The sequence below is a fragment of the Tachyglossus aculeatus genome, chromosome 8, assembly GCF_015852505.1.
Source record: "Tachyglossus aculeatus isolate mTacAcu1 chromosome 8, mTacAcu1.pri, whole genome shotgun sequence".
Taxonomy (NCBI): domain Eukaryota; kingdom Metazoa; phylum Chordata; class Mammalia; order Monotremata; family Tachyglossidae; genus Tachyglossus; species Tachyglossus aculeatus.
Window position 1 is genome coordinate 31,872,115 of NC_052073.1, and position 19,717 is coordinate 31,891,831.

At 46.7% G+C, this 19,717-nt stretch overlaps 2 protein-coding genes across 2 annotated transcripts in view; one reads left to right on the forward strand and one right to left on the reverse strand.

Annotated features, from left to right (window-relative positions):
• TMOD3 (tropomodulin 3) overlaps positions 1–19,717 on the reverse strand; it is a 132,162-nt gene that overhangs the window by 106,540 nt on the left and 5,905 nt on the right. The window lies entirely within an intron of this gene.
• TMOD2 (tropomodulin 2) overlaps positions 1–19,717 on the forward strand; it is a 48,998-nt gene that overhangs the window by 4,664 nt on the left and 24,617 nt on the right. The window contains exons 2-4 of the mRNA XM_038750501.1: positions 10,094–10,303; positions 13,058–13,214; positions 18,642–18,764. Of these exons, the coding sequence (XP_038606429.1) occupies positions 10,178–10,303; positions 13,058–13,214; positions 18,642–18,764 (406 nt within the window). The 5' untranslated portion in view covers positions 10,094–10,177. The remainder of the gene's footprint in view (positions 1–10,093; positions 10,304–13,057; positions 13,215–18,641; positions 18,765–19,717) is intronic.

Genomic DNA, 19,717 nt, shown 5'->3' on the forward strand with positions numbered 1-19,717 from the left:
AGTCGGGTGGCGACAGCACGATCCTGCTGTGTGGCAGAGTTGTGGCCTTGAGGATTCTGGCTCCTCTCGTGCCGGTACATTTTTTCCATCCCTTGACCCCAGGGAAACCCAACCCTGCCGGAAGCGGCGTTCCTTAACCCCCCCAGGAACAACCCAGCAAAGACAGGGCTGTGCTTCGTAAGCAGCCTTAGCACTCGGGATAATAATGGTAATAATAATAATAGTGGTATTTGTTAAGCGCTTTCTACGTGCCAGGTACTGTAGTAAGCACTGGGGTGGATGCAAGCAAATCGGGTTGGACACGATTCACGTCCCACGTGGGGCTCACGGTTTTGATCCCCATTTTACGGATGAGGTAGAAGTGAAGTGACCTGCCCGAGGTCACACAGCAGACAAGTGGTGGAGCCGGGATTAGAACCCATGACCTTCTGACTCCCACTAGGCCATTCTGCTTCTATGGGCATTGGCTGCTGTTGCTTCTAGGCTATTTTATTCCGCCTCAGTAGGATAACAAGGACCTCGATTCTCCCTCCCATAGCCCCCACCGCAAAATGGGCTTTACCCCGGGGGTAAAATCATCCCTCGTCTCCTCTCCCCCAAACTGTTTTGTTGTCTGTCTCCCCCTTCTAGACTGTGAGCCCATTATTGGGTAGGGACCGTCTCTGTATGTTGCCGACTTGTACTTCCCAAGCGCTTAGTACAGTGCTCTGCACACAGTAAGAGCTCAATAAATACGATTGAGTGAGGGAGCGAACAGGTAAGGTACAATGTATAACAGGCACAAAACGATCAAATCCACAGCAAGACCAGCCAGGAGACTTGAGTGCCAAGCACAGTGGAGAAGCAGCGTGGCTCACTGGAAAGAGCCCGGGCTTTGGAGTCGGCGGTCATGGGTTCAAATCCCAGCTCCACCAACTGTCAGCTGTATGACTTTGGGCAAGTCACTTCACTTCTCTGCGCCTCAGTTACCTCATCTGTAAAATGGGGATTAAGACTGGGACAACCTGATCACCTTGTAACCACCCCAGTGCTTAGAACAGTGCTTTGCACATAGTAAGCGCTTAATAAATGCTATCATTATTATTATTATTATTACGAAGGACTCGGGGAGTACCCAAAAGACGAAAAAGACAAGACCCCCCTAATCATCATGAGGCTTCCAACCCAACGGGCAAGGCGGACAGACGTCAGTGGAATCGATGACTATTCCAGAATAAAAAGCAAAAGAATAGACACAAATGAGTAAATAAATCCACGGTTAATGGATTGATTCCAATTCCGTAAGCAGAGGGATAACTTGCTGCCACTGATGGTTTGACTTCATTGATTAAAAGTTTCCCCAGCTTCTGAGCGAGTGACCCTTTCCTAAACCACTGTCATTGTCCTCCTCCTCCTCCTCATCATCAGATATTGAGCCTCCACTGCATGCGGCACACGATACCAGGGGCTTGGGGGAGACCTCCAGGGGTAGGGGTGTAGAGAGGGAGGATGACGACCATCTCTATATGTTGCCAACTTGTGCTTCCCAAGCGCTTAGTACAGTGCTCTGCACACAGTAAGCGCTCAATAAATACAATTGAATGAATGAATGATGACGAGACAGTTGGGTAAGGTGGGTGGGCAGTTTTCAAATCCATTTTCACTGGGTCCCAGAATCCCACCGTGGCTTTAGGCCGCCCCTGGGTACCAGAAGCGTTACTTTTTGCCACCCGTCAAGCATCAGATAAGTGAGAGGAACAGCTTCCGGACTCTGGAAGGCCCGGATTCTGGAAGCGATGATGCCCTGAGAGGTTTGGTTTGTTTGGCTGTCTGTCTCCTCCCTTCTAGACTGTGAGCCCGTTGGTGGGTAGAGATTGGCTTTATTTGTTGCTGAATTGTACTTTCCAAGCGCTTAGTACAGTGCTCTGCACACAGTAAGCCTTCTAGACTGTGAGCCCACTGTTGGGTAGGGACCGTCTCTATATGTTGCCAACTTGTACTTCCTAAGTGCTTAGTACAGTGCTCTGCACACAGTAAGCCTTCTAGACTGTGAGCCCACTGTTGGGTAGGGACCGTCTCTGTATGTTGCCAACTTGTACTTCCCACGCGCTTAGTACAGTGCTCTGCACACGGTAAGCGCTCAATAAATACGATTGATTGATTGATTGAGTAAGTGCTCAATATTGGGTAGGGACCGTCTCTGTATGTTGCCAACTTGTACTTCCCAAGCGCTTAGCACAGTGCTCTGCCCACAGTAAGCACTCAATAAATACAACTAAATGAACGAACGTTCAACCGGAACCACCGCGGGTTGACTGATTGTGCCCGAGTCAGAGATGCTCTGTCCGATCCTTTCCTCGCTGCCAAAGGAGAAAGGCAGGACGGGGCTGTAGAGGCAGCCTTGGTGAATCCAGCGAAGTTGCAGACCTCACAACGGACATGGGAGCTGGTGTTGGGAAGTGCTTCCAGACCTTTGGGAGACGCTCCCAAGTCCCGGAGCCAGTCATCCAAGAAGTCCTATCCAGAGTGGTCCCACTTCGGAGGCATGCGGGCGCGCACACACACACACACAGACAGTCATGCACACAATTATAATTCTCTGGGAACAGACAGTGCAGTGTTTAGGACTGATAATAAGGCTGAGGAATTCTCAAGTTATGTACCACCCTACACCAGGGAGATCCCATCCGCGACTCTGGCTCTTCATAGGCTGGGCTGAGGGTTGTGGCTGAATAGCGGTGGCTGATCCGGCCATAATCGTCAGAGAGCCAGATAACTGACTCAAGAAGTCCGGGACGGCCCCTGGGAGGCTGGCGAACAGACTGTGGGCCCCTAAAACCAGATCGAACTGAATATCAACAGATCATGTGTTGACCGGAGCCCCACACTTATCCATCAGCCCATCCATCATCAACTTCTTGTACGAATTCACCGGTGTCACCTACAAGTTTTCGTTCATTCATTCAATCGCATTCATTCATTCAGTCGTATTTATTGAGCGCTTACTGTGTGCAGAGCACTGTCCAGCGCTTAGAACAGTGCTTTGCACATAGTGCGTAATAAATGCCATCATTATTATTACTAAGCGCTTGGGAAGTACAAATCAGCAACAGAGACAGTCCCTACCCAACAACGGGCTCACAGTCTAGAAAGCACTTACTAGGCACCAGGCACTAAGTGCTGAGGTAGATACAAGCTAATCAATCATCACTCAATCATATTTATTGAGTGCTTACTGTGTGCAGAGCACTGTACTAAGCGCTTGGGAAGTACAAGTTGGCAACATATAGAGACGGTCCCTCCCCAACAGCGGGCTCACAGTCCAGTCTTGTACTTCCCAAGCGCTTAGAACAGTGCTCTGCACACAGTAAGCGCTCAATAAATGCGATTGAATGAATGGATGAATAGAAGGGGGAGACAGACAACAAACCAAAACATATTAACAAAATACAATAAATAGAATAAATATGTACAAATAAAATAAAGAAATAGAGTAATAAATACATACAAACATATACATATATACAGGTGCTGTGGGGAGGGAGGGAGGGGGAGAGGAAGGAGGGGGCTCAGTCTGGGAAGGCCTCCTATTATTAATTATTATCATAATATAATAATATTATATATTATATAATTATATATGATATATTATATATACTACATACATATACATTTATTATATTGAAGCAGCGTGGCTCAGTGGAAAGAGCCCAGGCTTTGGAGTCAGTGGTCGTGGGTTCAAATCCCAGCTCTGCCAATTGTCAGCTGTGTGACCTTGCGCAAGTCACTTAACTTCTCTGGGCCTCAGTTACCTCATCTGTAAAATGGGGGTTGACTGTGAGTCCCCCGTGGGACAACCTGATCACCTTGTATCCCCCCAGCGCTTAGAACAGTGCTTTGCACATAGTAAGTGCTTAATAAATGCCATTTTTATTATTATTATTATATACATATAATATATATACATATTACATATACATATATTATACATAATATATAATAATTATATATCATATGATTATACAGGATATATTATATGTTTTATATAATATATCCTGTATAATCATATGATATATAATATTATTATATTATAATATCATATACTATAGCAATATATAATACTATTATATATAATATATAATACATATTATACTACATATATTATATAATATTGTTATATAATATATTATATATTAAAACATATAATTAATTTTTATTATCATTATTATTATTGCCACATGGCCAGTCCTGTGGGGCATCAGACAACTCTGGGATTTCAATCGTATTTCAATCGTATTTGGATCCAATCCATTTCTCCAGCACGGAAGTGATGCTGTTGGCCCATGACTCGATCGCAAGCTCCTTGAGGACAGGGAATGTGGTCTGGCTTCCGTGGCACTATCCCAAGAGCTTAATACAAGCCTATACTCTCAGGAGTTGCTCAGTAAATATCGATGACTACGCGGGACAGAGTGGGAGCAGAGAATAGATGACATCAGGAGGTAAAGGGTGAGCCAAAGCGGAGTGGGGATAAAAGAAATGCTTTATAGGCACAGGGAAGCTCAGCCTCCAACTGCCTGGGAATGTTCAGCCATGAGGAATGGGAAGGTTTTTTTTTTTTGATGGCATTTGTTAAGCGCTTACTATGTGCAGAGCACTGTTCTAAGCGCTGGGGGGGATACATGGTGATCAAATTGTCCCACGTGGGGCTCACAGTCTTAATCCCCATTTTACAGATGAGGTAACTGAGGCGCAGAGAAGTTAAGTGACTTGCCCAAGGCCACCCAGCAGCCATGTGGCAGAGTCGGGATTCGAACCCATGACCTCTGACTCCAAAGCCCGGGCTCTGTCCACTGAGCCACGCTGCTTCTCAAAAATTAAAGGTTAAAAAAAAAAAAAGGTTCTTCTGGAACAAACGTTTCAGGCAGTTTGAAGCAGCGTGGCTTGGTCCACGCAAGAGCCCAGGCTTGGATAGAGTCTGGGACTCAAAAGGAGCTGGGTTCTAATCCCGGCTCCACCACTTGTCTGCTGTGTGACCTTGGGCAAGCCATGTAACTTCTCTGTGCCTCAGTTACCTCATCTGTAAAATGGGAATGAAGGCTGAGCCTCACGTGGGTCAACCTGATTACCTCATTCATTCATTCAATCGTATTTACTGACCGCTTACTGTGTGCAGAGCACTGTACTAAGCGCTTGGGAAGTCCAAGTTGGCAACATATAGAGACGGTCCCTACCCAACAGCGGGCTCACAATCTAGAAGGGAGAGACATGGTATGGTTGTAATAAACCATAGATTTATTATGGTTGTACATATTTATTACTCTATTTATTTATTTATTTATTTATTTTACTTGTACATTTCTATCCTATTTATTTTATTTTGTTGGTATGTTTGGTTCTGTTCTCTGTCTCCCCCTTTTAGACTGTGAGCCCACTGTTGGGTAGGGACTGTCTCTATGTGTTGCCAATTTGTACTTCCCAAGCGCTTAGTACAGTGCTCTGCACATAGTATGCGCTCAATAAATACGATTGATTGATTGATTGAGAGACAGGCAACAATCAATCCATCAATCAATCGTATTTATTGAGCGCTTACTGTGTGCAGAGCACTGTACTAAGCACTTGGAAAGTATAAGTTGGCAATAAATGCCATTATTATTATTATTATTAGGAACATGTTTATCAGTGCTGTATACTGTACTCGCTTAGAACAGTGCTTTGCATTCATTCATTCATTCAATTGTATTTATTGAGCGCTTACTGTGTGCAGAGCACTGTACTAAGCACTTGGGAAGTACAAGTTGGCAACATATAGAGACAGTCCCTACCCAACAGTGGGCTCACAGTCTAGAAGGCGGAGACAGAGAACAAAACCAAACATATTAACAAAATAAAATAAATAGAATAGATATGTACAAGTAAAATAAATAAATAGAGTAATAAATATGTATAAACATATATACGTATATACAGGTGCTGTGGGGAAGGGAAGGAGGTAAGACAAGACAAAACATATTAACAAAATAAAATAAATAGAATAAATATGTACAAATAAAAGAAATAAATAAATCGTATCTACCCCAGTGCTTAGAACAGTGCTTGGCACATAGTAAGCGCTTAATAAATACCATCTTTATTATTATTATTATTATTATTATTATAAGAAGTGCCTCTGTAAAGCCAAGGGTCAATCAGTAGCACTGATTAGCGCTTACTTCGTACAAAGCTCTTGGGAGAGTCCAACAGAATTAGTAGACAGGCTCCCTGCCCTTGAGGAGCTTCCACTCTACCGGGGAAGACAGACGTTAAAACGATTTGTAGGTAGGGGAAAGCAATGAGGTAAAAAATTAAATACAATTTCCTCTCCTCCTCCCCATTCCCCCCACCCTACCTCCTTCCCCTCCCCACAGCGCCTGTATATATGTTTGTACGGATTTATTTCTCTATTTATTTTACTTGTACATATCTACTATTCTATTAATTTTGCTAATGATGTGTGTCTAGCTTAATTTTGATTTATTCTGGTGACTTGACACCTGTCCACATGTTTTGTCGACCGTCTCCCCCCTTCTAGACCGTGAGCCCGTTGTTGGGTAGGGAACGTCTCTATATGTTGCCGACTTGTACTTCCCAAGCGCTTAGTACAGCGCTCTGCACACAGTCAGCGCTCAATAAATACGACTGAATGATGAATGAGTGATGCCCCAGAGCTTCAGTGAAGTGGAAATGCTGAAATGGCAGAAGTGGGGGACCAGGGGTGGAAAGATGACGGTACACATGGTAAGCGCTCAATAAATAGCACTGAATGAATGAATGAGATACTAATCAGGGAGGGCTCCTAAAGGAGATGTGGCTCCTTTGGCTAGTGACTCTCCCTCAGCCGTGTCATTCTGGACTACAAGGTGTAGAAGATGGTTGCATTGGTTGCCAACTTGTACTTCCCAAGCGCTTAGTACAGTTCTCTGCACACAGTAAGCGCTCAATAAGTACGATTTATTGATTGATTGATTGAGACAGGACCAGACTGATGGTGACTTCACTCTCACTATCCAACCATCCAATTTCCAATCAATCAATCACTCATAGTTATTGTTCTGGGTACAGAGCACTGTTAAGCGTGTTGTACAGTCAAGCGCTTAGTACAGTGCTCTGCACACAGTAAGCGCTTAATAAATACGACTGAATGAATACCAAGCACATTCATTCATTCAGTCGTATTTGTTGAGCGCTTACTGTGTGCAGAGCACTGTACTAAGCACTTGGGAAGTACAAATCGGCAACATATAGAGACGGTCCCTACCCACCAATGGGCTCCCACATGGGGCTCACGGTCCCAATCCTCACCCTACAGATGAGGTAACTGAGGCCCAGAGAAGTCAAGTGACTTGCCCAAAGCACTTGGGAGTAATGATAATAATGATGATGGTATTTGTTAAGCGCTTACTATGTGCAAATATATGCATATATATATATATGTATATATGTTTGTACGTATTTATTACTCTATTTATTTTACTTGTACATATTTATTCTATTTATTTTATTCTGTTAATACGTTTTGTTTTGTTCTCTGTCTCCCCCTTCTAGACTGTGAGCCCGCTGTTGGGGAGGGACCGTCTCTATATGTTGCCGACTTGTACTTCCCAAGCGCTTAGTCCAGTGCTCTGCACACAGTAAGCGCTCAATAAATACGATTGAATGAATGAATGAATGCAAAGAACTGTTCTATCAGTATACAGCACTGATAAACATGTTCCTAATAATAATAATGGCATTTATTAAGCGCTTACTATGTACAAAGCACTGTTCTAAGCACTGGGGAGGTTACAAGGTGATCAGGTTGTCCCACGTGGGGCTCACAGTCTTAATCCCCATTTTACAGATGAGGGAACTGAGGCACAGAGAAGTGAAGTGAGTTGCCCAAAGTCACACGGCTGACAATCGGCGGAGCGAGGATTCGAACCCATGACCTCTTACTCCAAAGCCCAGACTCTTTCCACTGAGCCATGCTGCTTCTCTGCGACAGGCTTTGGGAGACCATTTCCACATCCCTAGTATCGATGCAGAGCACTAACTGAGCGCTCATTGTACGCAGAGGCCTGAATGAGCACTTAAGGGCAATGTTTCAATCAATCAATCAATCGGATTTATTGAGCGCTTACTGTGTGCGGAGCACTGTACTAAGCGCTTGGGACGTCCAAGTTGGCAACATATAGAGACGGTCCCTACCCAACAGTGGGCTCACAGTCTAGAAGGGGGAGACGGAGAACAAAACCAAGCATATTAACAAAATAAAATAGAATAGATATGTACGAGTAAAATAAATAATAAATAGAGAAAGAAATACGTACAATGAGACCCCTGCCCTCTTACACGGGAATGGGGAAGGAGGACTGACGAACGGATGAAGAGTATGGCCATCGGAAGAGCAAACCCACGCGGATAAAGGAATAACAAAGAGAGAAGTAGGGACTTCATCTAGATCCCCTTTCTCCGGCCGAAGGAATGGGAAGGGCAGGGTGAGGGATCCCGCGGTTGATGGGCACTTTGTAGCCCAGCCGCCTTTTCATTTCCTCGGCCTCACCCGGGCCCACTTACCTCCCATGGTCAGATTGGAGCCCTCTGGACCAGGAGGCCATCTCCCTCTGTGGGATCGCCTTGGGCCAGTCGAATGCCGATCCTAGTAGTCCCAGCGGTCCCCCAGACTCGGCGGCCTCTCCTTTCCCTTTCCCCGTGTATCTTCTAGACTGTGAGCCCACTGTTGGGTAGGGACCATCTCGATATGTTGCCAACTTGTACTTCCCAAGCGCTTAGTACAGTGCTCTGCACACAGTAAGCGCTCAATAAATACGATTGATTGATTGATCACACTCTCGACATCCCGGTGTATCACACTCTTAACATTAGAGGAGCAGCGTGGCTCAGTGGAAAGAGCCCAGGCTTTGGAGTCAGAGGTCAGGGGTTCAAATCCCGGCTCTGCCAACTGTCAGCTGTGTGACTTTGGGCAAGTCGCTTTACTTCTCTGGGCCCCAGTTACCTCATCTGTGAAATGGGGACGAAGACTGTGAGCCCCCCGTGGGACAACATGATCGACCTGCAACCTCCCCGGCGCTTAGAACAGTGCTTTGCACATCTTCTAGACTGTGAGCCCGCTGTTGGGTAGGGACCGTCTCTATATGTTGCCAACTTGTACTTCTCAAGCGCTTAGTACAGTGCTCTGCACACAGTAAGCGCTCAATAGATGATTGAATGAATCAAATACCATCATTATTATTATTATCCCCCTGCATCCCTGCCCTCCCCCTCCCTTCTTTCATCCCCCTGCCCCCTCCCCTCCAATCCCACCCCTTTCTTCCCCCTTCCCCCACCTCCATTCCCACCTTCCCCTCTTTTATCCCCCTTCCCCTTCTCCATCGCCCCATCCTCTATATATACCTGCATATATGTTTGGACATATTTATTACTCTATTTTACTTGTACGTATTTATTCTATTTATTTTATTTTGTTAATATGTTTTGTTGTCTGTCTCCCCCTTCTAGACTGTGAGCCCACTGTTGGGTAGGGACCGTCTCTATATGTTGCCGACTTGGACTTCCCAAGAGCTTAGTTCAGTGGTCTGCACACAGTAAGCGCTCAATAAATACGATTGAATGAATGAATATATATGTATATATATATGTGTGTGTGTGTGTGTGAGTCTATATATACCTGTATATATGTTTGTACATATTTATTACTCTATTTTACTTGTACATATTTATTCTATACATACTTATTCTATTTACTTTATTTTGTTAATATGTTTTGTTTTGTTGTCTGTCTCCCCCTTCTAGACTGTGAACCCGCTGTTGGGTAGGGACCGTCTCTATAGGTTGCCAACTTGTACTTGCCAAGTGCTTAGTCAATCAATCAATCGTACTTATTGAGCGCTTACTGTGTGCAGAGCACACAGTAAGCGCTCAATAAATACGATTGAATGAATGACTGAATGAATCGCTTAATAAATGCCATTACAAAATAAGAAAACATCACCACCCCCGACCCCTGGAGAAGGGCCCGGCCACTCTGCCAATCGACCCAAGGTGGGGCTCTGATTTTTCCTTCTCACGGCAGGAGTGGGATCCCCCAGAGCGCTGCCCCTGGGGATGTCCGACCGGGGTCCCGGAAGCCCAGCGGGAGCCCGGCGCTGAAGGAGCCATGGCCTTGCCCTTCCAGAAAGAGCGGGAGAAGTACAAGAACCTCGATGAAGATGAACTCCTGGGCAAACTCTCGGAAGAGGAACTGAAGCAGCTGGAGAATGTGCTCGACGACCTGGACCCTAAGGTGGGTGGCCGTCGGGGCCCGCTGGCCGAGCATCGCGACTCCCGGTTCCTCCGCTGCCTGTGTGACGGCGGGAAAGCCGTTCGCCCTCTCTGGGCCCGGTGGCAAGGGTGCTGTCGTCGGTTGAGTCTCAGCCTGGCCCCGCGGTCTTGCACGGGGGGCAAGGTGGACTCCCAACTCTGCTCTGCAACCCTGGGGAGCTCTGGGGTGAAAGGGGGAGGTGAAGCGGGGGACGCTTTAGCCAATCCCTCCCAGGAGCCCTCTGCAGCCAGATGAGGGCCTCCTGGGGGTTCATTCATTCATTCATTAATTCAATCAATGGTATTTACTGAGCGCTTACTGTGTGCAGAGCACTGTACTAAGCGCTTGGGAAGTACAAGTTGGCCCAGCCCCCCCTCCATCCTAACCCCATTCTGACCTCTGTCTCGTCCCTGCTTCATCCTGCAAGTTGCGTCTCAGAGGAAGAGACAGGAGGTCTGTTGTTTTTAACACGGGGCGGGAAAGGGAGTTTCTCTCACTAGTGATTCCCATCCACTTTCACCTCCTTGCCAATATCCGTATAATAATAATACTAATGATGGCATTTATTAAGCGCTTGCTATGGGCAAAGCACTGTTCTAAGCGCTGGGGAGGTTACAAGGTGATCAGGTTGTCCCACGGGGGGCTCACAGTCTTCATCCTCATTTTCCAGATGAGGGAACTGAGGCCCAGAGAAGTGAAGTGACTTGCCCAAGTCACACAGCTGACAATTGGCGGAGCCGGGATTTGAACCCATGACCTCTGACTCCAAAGCCCGGGCTCTTTCCACTGAGCCACGCTGCTTCTCACGGGCATGGGAGAGAATCTGTACGGGACAGGGTTTGGTCTCATGGAAACAGCACGAAGTTGGGGGCTGGTAGTTTTAGTCCTAGCTCTACCCCTGGCCTGCTGAGTGATCTCAGGCATGTCACTTAACCTCCCTGGGCCTCAGTTTCCTCATCTGTAAAATGGGGAAACTGGTACTTCTTATCCCACAGGGATGTTGTGGGGTCACCTTGTAACCTCCTCAGCACTTAGAATAGTGCTTTGCACGTAGTAAGCGCTTAATAAATGCCATCATTATTACTATTAAAAGTAAGATAATCAACAGGAAAGTGCTTTGGACAAATAAAAGGGCTATACATATATATCTCCTCTATACAAGAGAAGCAGCGTGGCTCAGTGGAAAGAGCCCAGGCTTGGGGGCCAGAGGTCACAGGTTCTAATCCCGGCTCTGCCGCTTGTCAGCTGTGTGACTTTGGGCAAGTCACTTCACTTCTCTGGGCCTCAGTTCCCTCATCTGTAAAATGGGGATGAAGACTGTGAGCCCCCCGTGAGACAACCTGATCACCTTGTATCCTCCCCAGCGCTTAGAACAGTGCTTTGCACATAGTAAGCGCTTAATAAATGCCATTATTATTATTATTGTTATACCTCCTTGCCAATATCCGTATGGGAGAGAGTTTGGTCTCATGGAAAAAGGTCAAAGTTGGGGGCTGGGAGTTCATTCATTCATTCTTATGTATTCATTCATTCAATCATATTTATTGAGCGCTTACTGTGTGCAGAGCACTGTACTAAGCGCTTGGGAAGTCCAAGTTGGCAACATATAGAGACGGTCCCTACCCAACAACGGGCTCACAGTCTAGAAGAGGCTAGGGAGTTCTAGTTCCTAGCTCTACCCTGGGCCTGCTGAGTGATCTCAGGCATGTCCCTTAACCTCCCTGGGCCTCAGTTTCCTCATCTGTAAAACGGGGAACTTGGAACTTCTTACCCCACAGGGATGTTGTGGGGTAAAAGTAAGATAATCGACGGGAAAGTGCTTTGGACAAATAAGAGGGCTATACATATTCAAGAGACCGTAATTAGCTGTACCTGACCGTCAGCAGGAAGAGGAGGAGGAATAAGGGTTCTTTGGCCCAGTTTATCTTACCCCACAGGGATTTTGGGGGGTAAAAGTAAGATAATTGACGGGAAAGTGCTTTGGACAAATAAAAAGGGCTATTGACATATTCAAGAGACTTTTATTAAGTGTACCTGACCGTCGGCAAAAAGAGGAGGAGGAATAAGGGTTCTTTGGCCCAGTTTATCTTACCCCACAGGGATGTTGGGGGGTAAAAGTAAGATAATCGATGGGATAGTGCTTTGGACAAATGAAAAGGGCTATACATATTCAAGAGACTGTTATTAGCTGTACCTGACCGTCAGCAGGAAGAGGAGGAGGAATAAGGGTTCTTTGGCCCAGTTTCTCTTACCCCACAGGGATGTTGGGGGGTAAAAGATAATCGACGGGAAAGTGCTTTGGACAAATAAAAAGGGCTATACATATTCAAGAGACTGTTATTAGCTGTACTTGACCATCAGCAGGAAGAGGAGGAGGAATAAGGGTTCTTTGGCCCAGTTTCTCTTACCCCACAGGGATGTTGTGGGGTAAAAGATAATCGATGGGAAAGTGCTTTGGACAAATGAAAAGGGCTATACATATTCAAGAGACTCTTATTAGCTGAAGCTGACCGTCAGCTCTTTGGCCCAGTTGATGGGGACCACCTCTTCCAGGTGCTAGAGGACAGGGGACGGAAGCCACTAAGGCACAGTCACATCCCTTCCCCAACTCCTTATCAGAGAGACGCGTCAGATGAAGTCTTGCGTTCTCCCGGGCCCTCCGGGCCGAGGTGAGGGGGAGGCCCATGCCCTCCTCCTCCCCACCAACTGACCCTGTCCGGCCCCGCTCGTGGGCAGAGTGCCCTCCTCCCGGCAGGCTTCCGGCAGAAGGACCAGACTTGTAAGGCGGCCACGGGCCCTTTCGACCGGGAGCATCTCCTCTCGTACCTGGAGAAGGAAGCGCTGGAGCACCGGGACAGGGAAGACGTCGTCCCCTTCACCGGGGAGAAGAAAGGTAAGGGAAGGGGGCCTCCGGATCAATCCGTGGTATCTACTGAGCACCTCCCGAACGCAGAGCACTGTACTGAGAACTGGGGGAGTCCCCCATGGTTCAGTAGTTAGCTACCGGACTTAATAATAATAATGACAGTGTTTATTAAGCGCTTACTATGTGCAAAGCACTGTTCTAAGTGCTGGGGATGTACTGAGAACCGGGGGAGTCCCCCATGGTTCAGTAGTTAGCTACCGGATTTAATAATAATAATAATAATAGTGTTTATTAAGCGCTTACTATGTGCAAAGCACCTTTCTAAATGCTGGGGATGTACTGAGAACCGGGGGAGTCCCCCATGGTTCAGTAGTTAGCTACAGGACAATAATAATAATAATAATAATGGTGTTTATTAAGTGCTTACTTTGTGCAAAGCACTGTTCTAAGCGCTGGGGCTGTACTGGGAACCGGGGGAGTTCCCCATGGTTCAGTAGCTAGCTACAGGATTTAATAATAATAATAATAGTGTTTATTAAGCGCTTACTATATGTGCAAAGCAGTGTTCTAAGCGCTGGGGATGTACTGAGAACCGGGGGAGTCCCCCATGGTTCAGTAGTTAGCTACAGGATGTAATAATAATAATACTAATAATGGTGTTTATTAAGTGCTTACTATGTGCAAAGCACTGTTCTAAGTGCTGGGGATGTACTGGGAACCGGGGGAGTCCCCCATGGTTCAGTAGTTAGCTACAGGACAATAATAATAATAATAATGGTGTTTATTAAGTGCTTACTATGTGCAAAGCACTGTTCTAAGCGCTGGGGATGTACTGAGAACCGGGGGAGTCCCCCCGGTTCAGTACTTAGCTACAGGATTTAATAATAATAATAATAATAATAATAATAACATTTATTAAGCGTTTACTATGTGCAAAGCACTGTTCTAAGTGCTGGGGAGGTTACAAGGTGATCAGGTTGTCCCACGGGGGCTCACAGTCTTCACCCCCCATTTTACAGATGAGGGAACTGAGGCCCAGAGAAGTGAAGTGACTGGCCCAAAGCCACACAGCTGACAATGGGTGGAGCTGGGATTTGAACCCATGACCTCTGACTCCAAAGCCCAGGCTCTTTTTCACAGAGCCACGCTGATTTACGAAGCCCTTACCAGATGCCAGGGGCTTGTAATCATAGTAGAGAAGCAGTGTGGCTCAGTGGAAAGAGCACAGGCTTTGGCGTCAGAGGTCATGGGTTCATATCCCGGCTCTGCCAATTGTCAGCTGTGTGACCTTGGGCAAGTCACTCCACTTCTCTGGGCCTCAGTTTCCTCATCTGTAAAATGGGGATTAAGACTGTGAGCCCCCTGTGGGACAACCCGATCACTCTGTAACCTTCTCAGCGCTTAGAACAGTGCTTTGCACATAGTAAGTGCTTAATAAATTGCCAACTTGTACTTCCCAAGTGCTTAGTGCAGTGCTCTGCACACAGTAAGTATTCAATAAATATGACTGAATGAATGACAGACAGGCTGGAGAAGCAGCATGGCTTGGTGGAAAGAGCCCGGGCTTTGGATTCAGAGGTCATGGGTTCAAATCCCGGCTCCACCAACTGTCAGCTGTGTGACTTTGGGAAAGTCACTTCACTTCTCTGAGCCTCAGTTCCAACAACTGGAACTGTTGGGTAGGGACCGTCTCTCTGTTGCCGACTTGTGCTTCCCAGGCGCTTAGTCCAGTGCCCTGCACGCAGTAAGCGCTCAATAAATACGATTGAATGAATGAATGAATGAAGATGGGGATTAAAACTGTGAGCCGCCCAGGGGCTCACCTGATCACCTTGTAACAGTGCTTTGCACATAGTAAGCGCTTAACAAATACCATTATTAGTATTATTATTATTAATAAATGTTATTATTATTATTATTATTATTATCCAGACTAGGGCCTGCATCTGCCAGACACAGCTCCCTCAGGAGGGTCAGAAGATTGCCTTCAGGGGTCAGTGAATGCCTCAACCTTGCCCCATCCACGGGCTGCAGGGGATCAGCCTCCCCCTGAGCCGCCACCGAGGAATTGCCTTAGGCCTGAGGGGTCACTTGGATCTCACAGATTCATTCAGTCGTATTTATTGAGCGCTTACGGTGTGCCGAGCACTGTACCAAGCGCTTGGGAAGTACCAGTTGGAAACACATAGAGACGGTCCCTGCCCGACAGATTCTACTGTAATGAAGAAGCTCAGCTTCCTCTGGGGATGAGTCTCCCGGGGCGTTTTCATTATGGCATTTACCGCAGCCCAAAGCACCGGGCTGGCTGGCACGCTCACAGGCTGGCATCGTCCCCTGTGGGCCCTGCGGGCCTGGCGAGCCGCCGGGTGGATTATGTCCGCGACGCCGGATGAAGTGATTGAGCGTCACTCTTAAATCAGCGACGCCCGGTGAAGTGATTGAGCATCACTCTTACAGGGGCTGGCTTCCAGGGCCCCATGGCAGCAGGGCCCTTTGGATCCGGAGAAGCAGCGTGGCTCAGTGGAAGGAGCCCGGGCTTTGGAGTCAGTGGGCATGGGTTCGAATCCCGGCTTCGCCAGTTGTCGAGCTGTGTGACTTTGGGCAAGTCACCCCAGACTGAGCCCCTTCCTTCCTCTCCCCCTCGTCCCCCTCTCCATCCCCTCCATCTTACCTCCTTCCCTTCGCCACAGCACCTGTATATATGCTTGTACATATTTATTACTCTATTTATTTATTTTACTTGTACATATCTATTCTATTTTATTTTGTTAGTATGTTTGGTTTTGTTCTCTGTCTCCCCCTTTTAGACTGTGAGCCCACTGTTGGGTAGGGACTGTCTCTATATGTTGCCAACTTGTACTTCCCAAGTGCTTAGTACAGTGCTCTGCACACAGTAAGCGCTCAATACGATTGATTGATTGATTGATTGACTTCGCCTCAGTTCCCTCATCTGTAAGATGGGGATTAAGACCGTGAGCCCCACAACCCCCAGCCTCTCCATCCCCGTGGAGTTTGGGCTGGAAGAGCAGGAATCAGGAAGGACTTATTTTATTTGTACATATCTATTCTATTTATTTTATTTTATTTTGTTAGTATGTTTGGTTTTGTTCTCTGTCTCCCCCTTTTAGACTGTGAGCCCACTGTTGGGTAGGGACTGTCTCTATATGTTGCCAATTTGTACTTCCCAAGCGCTTAGTACAGTGCTCTGCACATAGTAAGCGCTCAATAAATACGATTGATGATGATGATGATGACTTCTGCAGGGAGGGAAGGCGGGTAGGGCTTTTGGAGGGGGCACGGATGCGTGAGTGAGTACACATGTGCGTGCACGTTGGACTGGACACGTGTGTGCACTGGAGTGTGCGCCTGAGTTTCTCCCTCAGAGAAGCAGCATGGCCTAGTGGTTAGAGCAGGGGCCTAGGGAGTCAGAAGGTCATGAGTTCTAATCCCGCCTCCGCCACTTGTCTGCTGTGCGACCTTGGGCAAATCACTCCACTCCTCTGTGCCTGTTATCCGTAAAACGGGGATTCAGTCATTCATTCAATCGTATTTATTGGCACATAGTAAGCGCTTAACAAATACCACTACTATTATTATTATTATTATTATTAGGGGTGGCTGGGACAGACAGGCAGAATGTCACTCTCTGTAGCTGGGTGACAAGCCTGTGATGGAGAATGACTGTAAATGTGGGTAGTGGTGGGACTCATTCAGTCATTCATTGTCGTATTTATTCATTCATTCATTCAGTCGTATTTATTGAGCGCTTACTGTGTGCAGAGCACTGTACTAAGCGCTTGGGAAGTACAAGTTGGCAACATATAGAGACGGTCCCTACCCAACAGTGGGCTCACAGTCTAGAAGGGGGAGACAGAGAACAAAACAAAACATATTAACAGAATAAAATAGATAGAATAAATATGTACAAGTAAAATAAATAAAATAAAATAAAATAATAACTTACTCTGTGCTGCCCAGTATAAAGAAGGAACTCATCCTTTAAAAAATGTTTTTCTTTGTTTTTAATCTCTCTGAGATTTGTGGGTGGCCCAGCTGCATTATTCTGCCTCAAGCATAAACTCCTGACCATTGATTTGGAGCCCGGGCTTCGGAGTCAGAGTTCGTGGGTTCAAATCCCGGCTCCGCCGCTTGTCAGCTGTGTGACTTTGGGCAAGTCACTTCACTTCTCTGGGCCTCGGTTCCATCATCTGGAAAATGGGCATTAAGACTGTGAGCCGCACGTGGGACAACCTGATTCATTCATTCATTCAATCATATTTATTGAGCGCTTACTGTGTGCAGAGCACTGTACTAAGTGCTTGGGAAGTCCAAGTTGGCAACATATAGAGACAGTCCCTGCCCAACAGCGGGCTCACAGTCTAGAAGGGGGGACCTGATCATCTTGTATCCTCCCTGGCGCTTAGAACAGTGCTTTGCACATAGTAAGCACTTAACAAATGCCATCATCATCATCATTACCATTACCAGGCCTGTGTTTTGTCCATGCCGCTTCTCTCTTAGGGGTGGAAGCCGTGTTACTAGCTTTGGCAGTTGCTGTGAAGCTCTGGGGTGCAATACTGAGGCGAAGATCAACCAATCAATCAATCAATCGTATTTATTGAGCGCTTACTGTGTGCAGAGCACTGTACTAAGTGCTTGGGAAGTACAAGTTGGCAGCATATGGAGACAGTCCCTACCCAACAGTGGGCTCACAGTCTAAAAGGGGGAGACAGAGAACAAAACCAAACATACTAACAAAATAAAATAAATAGAACAGATATGTACAAGTAAAATAAATAGAGTAATAAATATGTACAAACATATATACATATTCATTCATTCATTCAATCGCATTTATTGAGCGCTTACTGTGTGCAGAGCACTGTACTAAGCGCTTGGGAAGTACAAATCGGCAACATTCAGAGACGGTCTCTACCCAACAGAGGGCTCACAGTCTAGAAGGGGGAGACAGACAACAAAATAAAACAGGCAAACAAATGAAAAAAAAAAAAACCCACTGTGGCTCAGTGGAAAGAGCCCGGGCTTGGGAGTCAGAGGTTATGGGTTTGAATCCCGACATATATACAGATCCTTTCTTAGGTGTTGCTGTCATTAGCCAGGGCTTGCGGCTGTCGGGGACTGTGTCCTCCTGACCGCCCACCCATCAGCAGAGCTAGGGACGGGGGGCTTGACAGGTGGACAGGGTTAGCAGTTGAGGATGTTGCCAATTTGTACTTCCCAAGCGCTTAGTACAGTGCTCTGCACATAGTAAGCGCTCAATAAATATGATTGATGATAAATACGATTGAGGATATGGGGCTCGGCATTTGGGGACACGGCGGGTTGGCAACTGCGGTCGTAGTGACTTGAGGACTGGGTTGCAGACTGCATCCTCTACTGCTTCCCTCTCCTTCGAGGGCAGTACCCGTCCTTACGGCTTCTTTTCTTTTACAGGAAAAGTCTTTATCCCCAAAGAGAAGCCCGCAGAAACTCACACGGAGGAGAAAGTGACTCTCGATCCAGAACTGGAAGAAGCTTTGGCTAGCGCCTCCGATACCGAACTCTACGATCTGGCAGGTCGGCAATCTGTCCTTTTTTTTTTTTTTGCCCACGGTATTCGTAAAGCGCTTACTACGTGCCAGGCACTGGGGTAGACACAAGCTAATCGGGTTGGACACAGTCCATGTCTCACAGGGGCTACAGTAGTATTAATCCTCATTTTACAGATGAGGCACTGTGGCACAGAGAAGGTAAGTGATTTGCTCAAGGCCAACCAGCAGACACGTGGCACAGCCGGGATTTGAACCCAGGGCCTTGCCATTCCCTTGTCCTACCCTTTAGGCTACACTGTTTCCAAAACACCTTGATGCGTGTATCGACCTTGTTTCCACACGTCTTTCAGAAGTCCTTTAACGAGTTAACACTATTAATCAGTCATATTTCTTAAGAACTTACCGAGCGCTGAGCACTGTAATAAGCACCGAAGACTGTACTAAGTACTTGGAAGAGTACAGTAGACGAGAAGGCACGATCTTGGTCCTCAAGGACCTTCCCGTATAGCAGGGGAGATGCACACAAATAAATTACAGGCAGAAGAAGATAAAGGATAAATGGGGCTCAGTGGAAAGAGCCCGAGCTTTGGAGTCAGAGGTCATGGGTTCAAATCCCGGCTCCGCCAATTGTCAGCTGTGTGACTTTGGGCAAGTCACTTCACTTCTCTGGGCCTCAGTTCCCTCATCTGGGCCTCAGTTACCTCATCTGTAAAAGGGGGATTAAGACTGTGAGCCCCACGTGGGACAACCTAATTACCTTGTATCTCCCCCAGCGCTTAGAACAGTGCTTGGCACATAGTAAGCACTTAACAAATGCCATCCTCATAAAATGGGGATGAAGACTGTTAGCCCCACGTGGGACAACCTGACCACCTTGTATCCCCCCCAGCTCATAGAAGAGTGCTGCGCACATAGTAAGCGCTTAACAAACACCATCATCGTTATTATTATTATTAAATAGTAGAGTGTGGAAGTCAT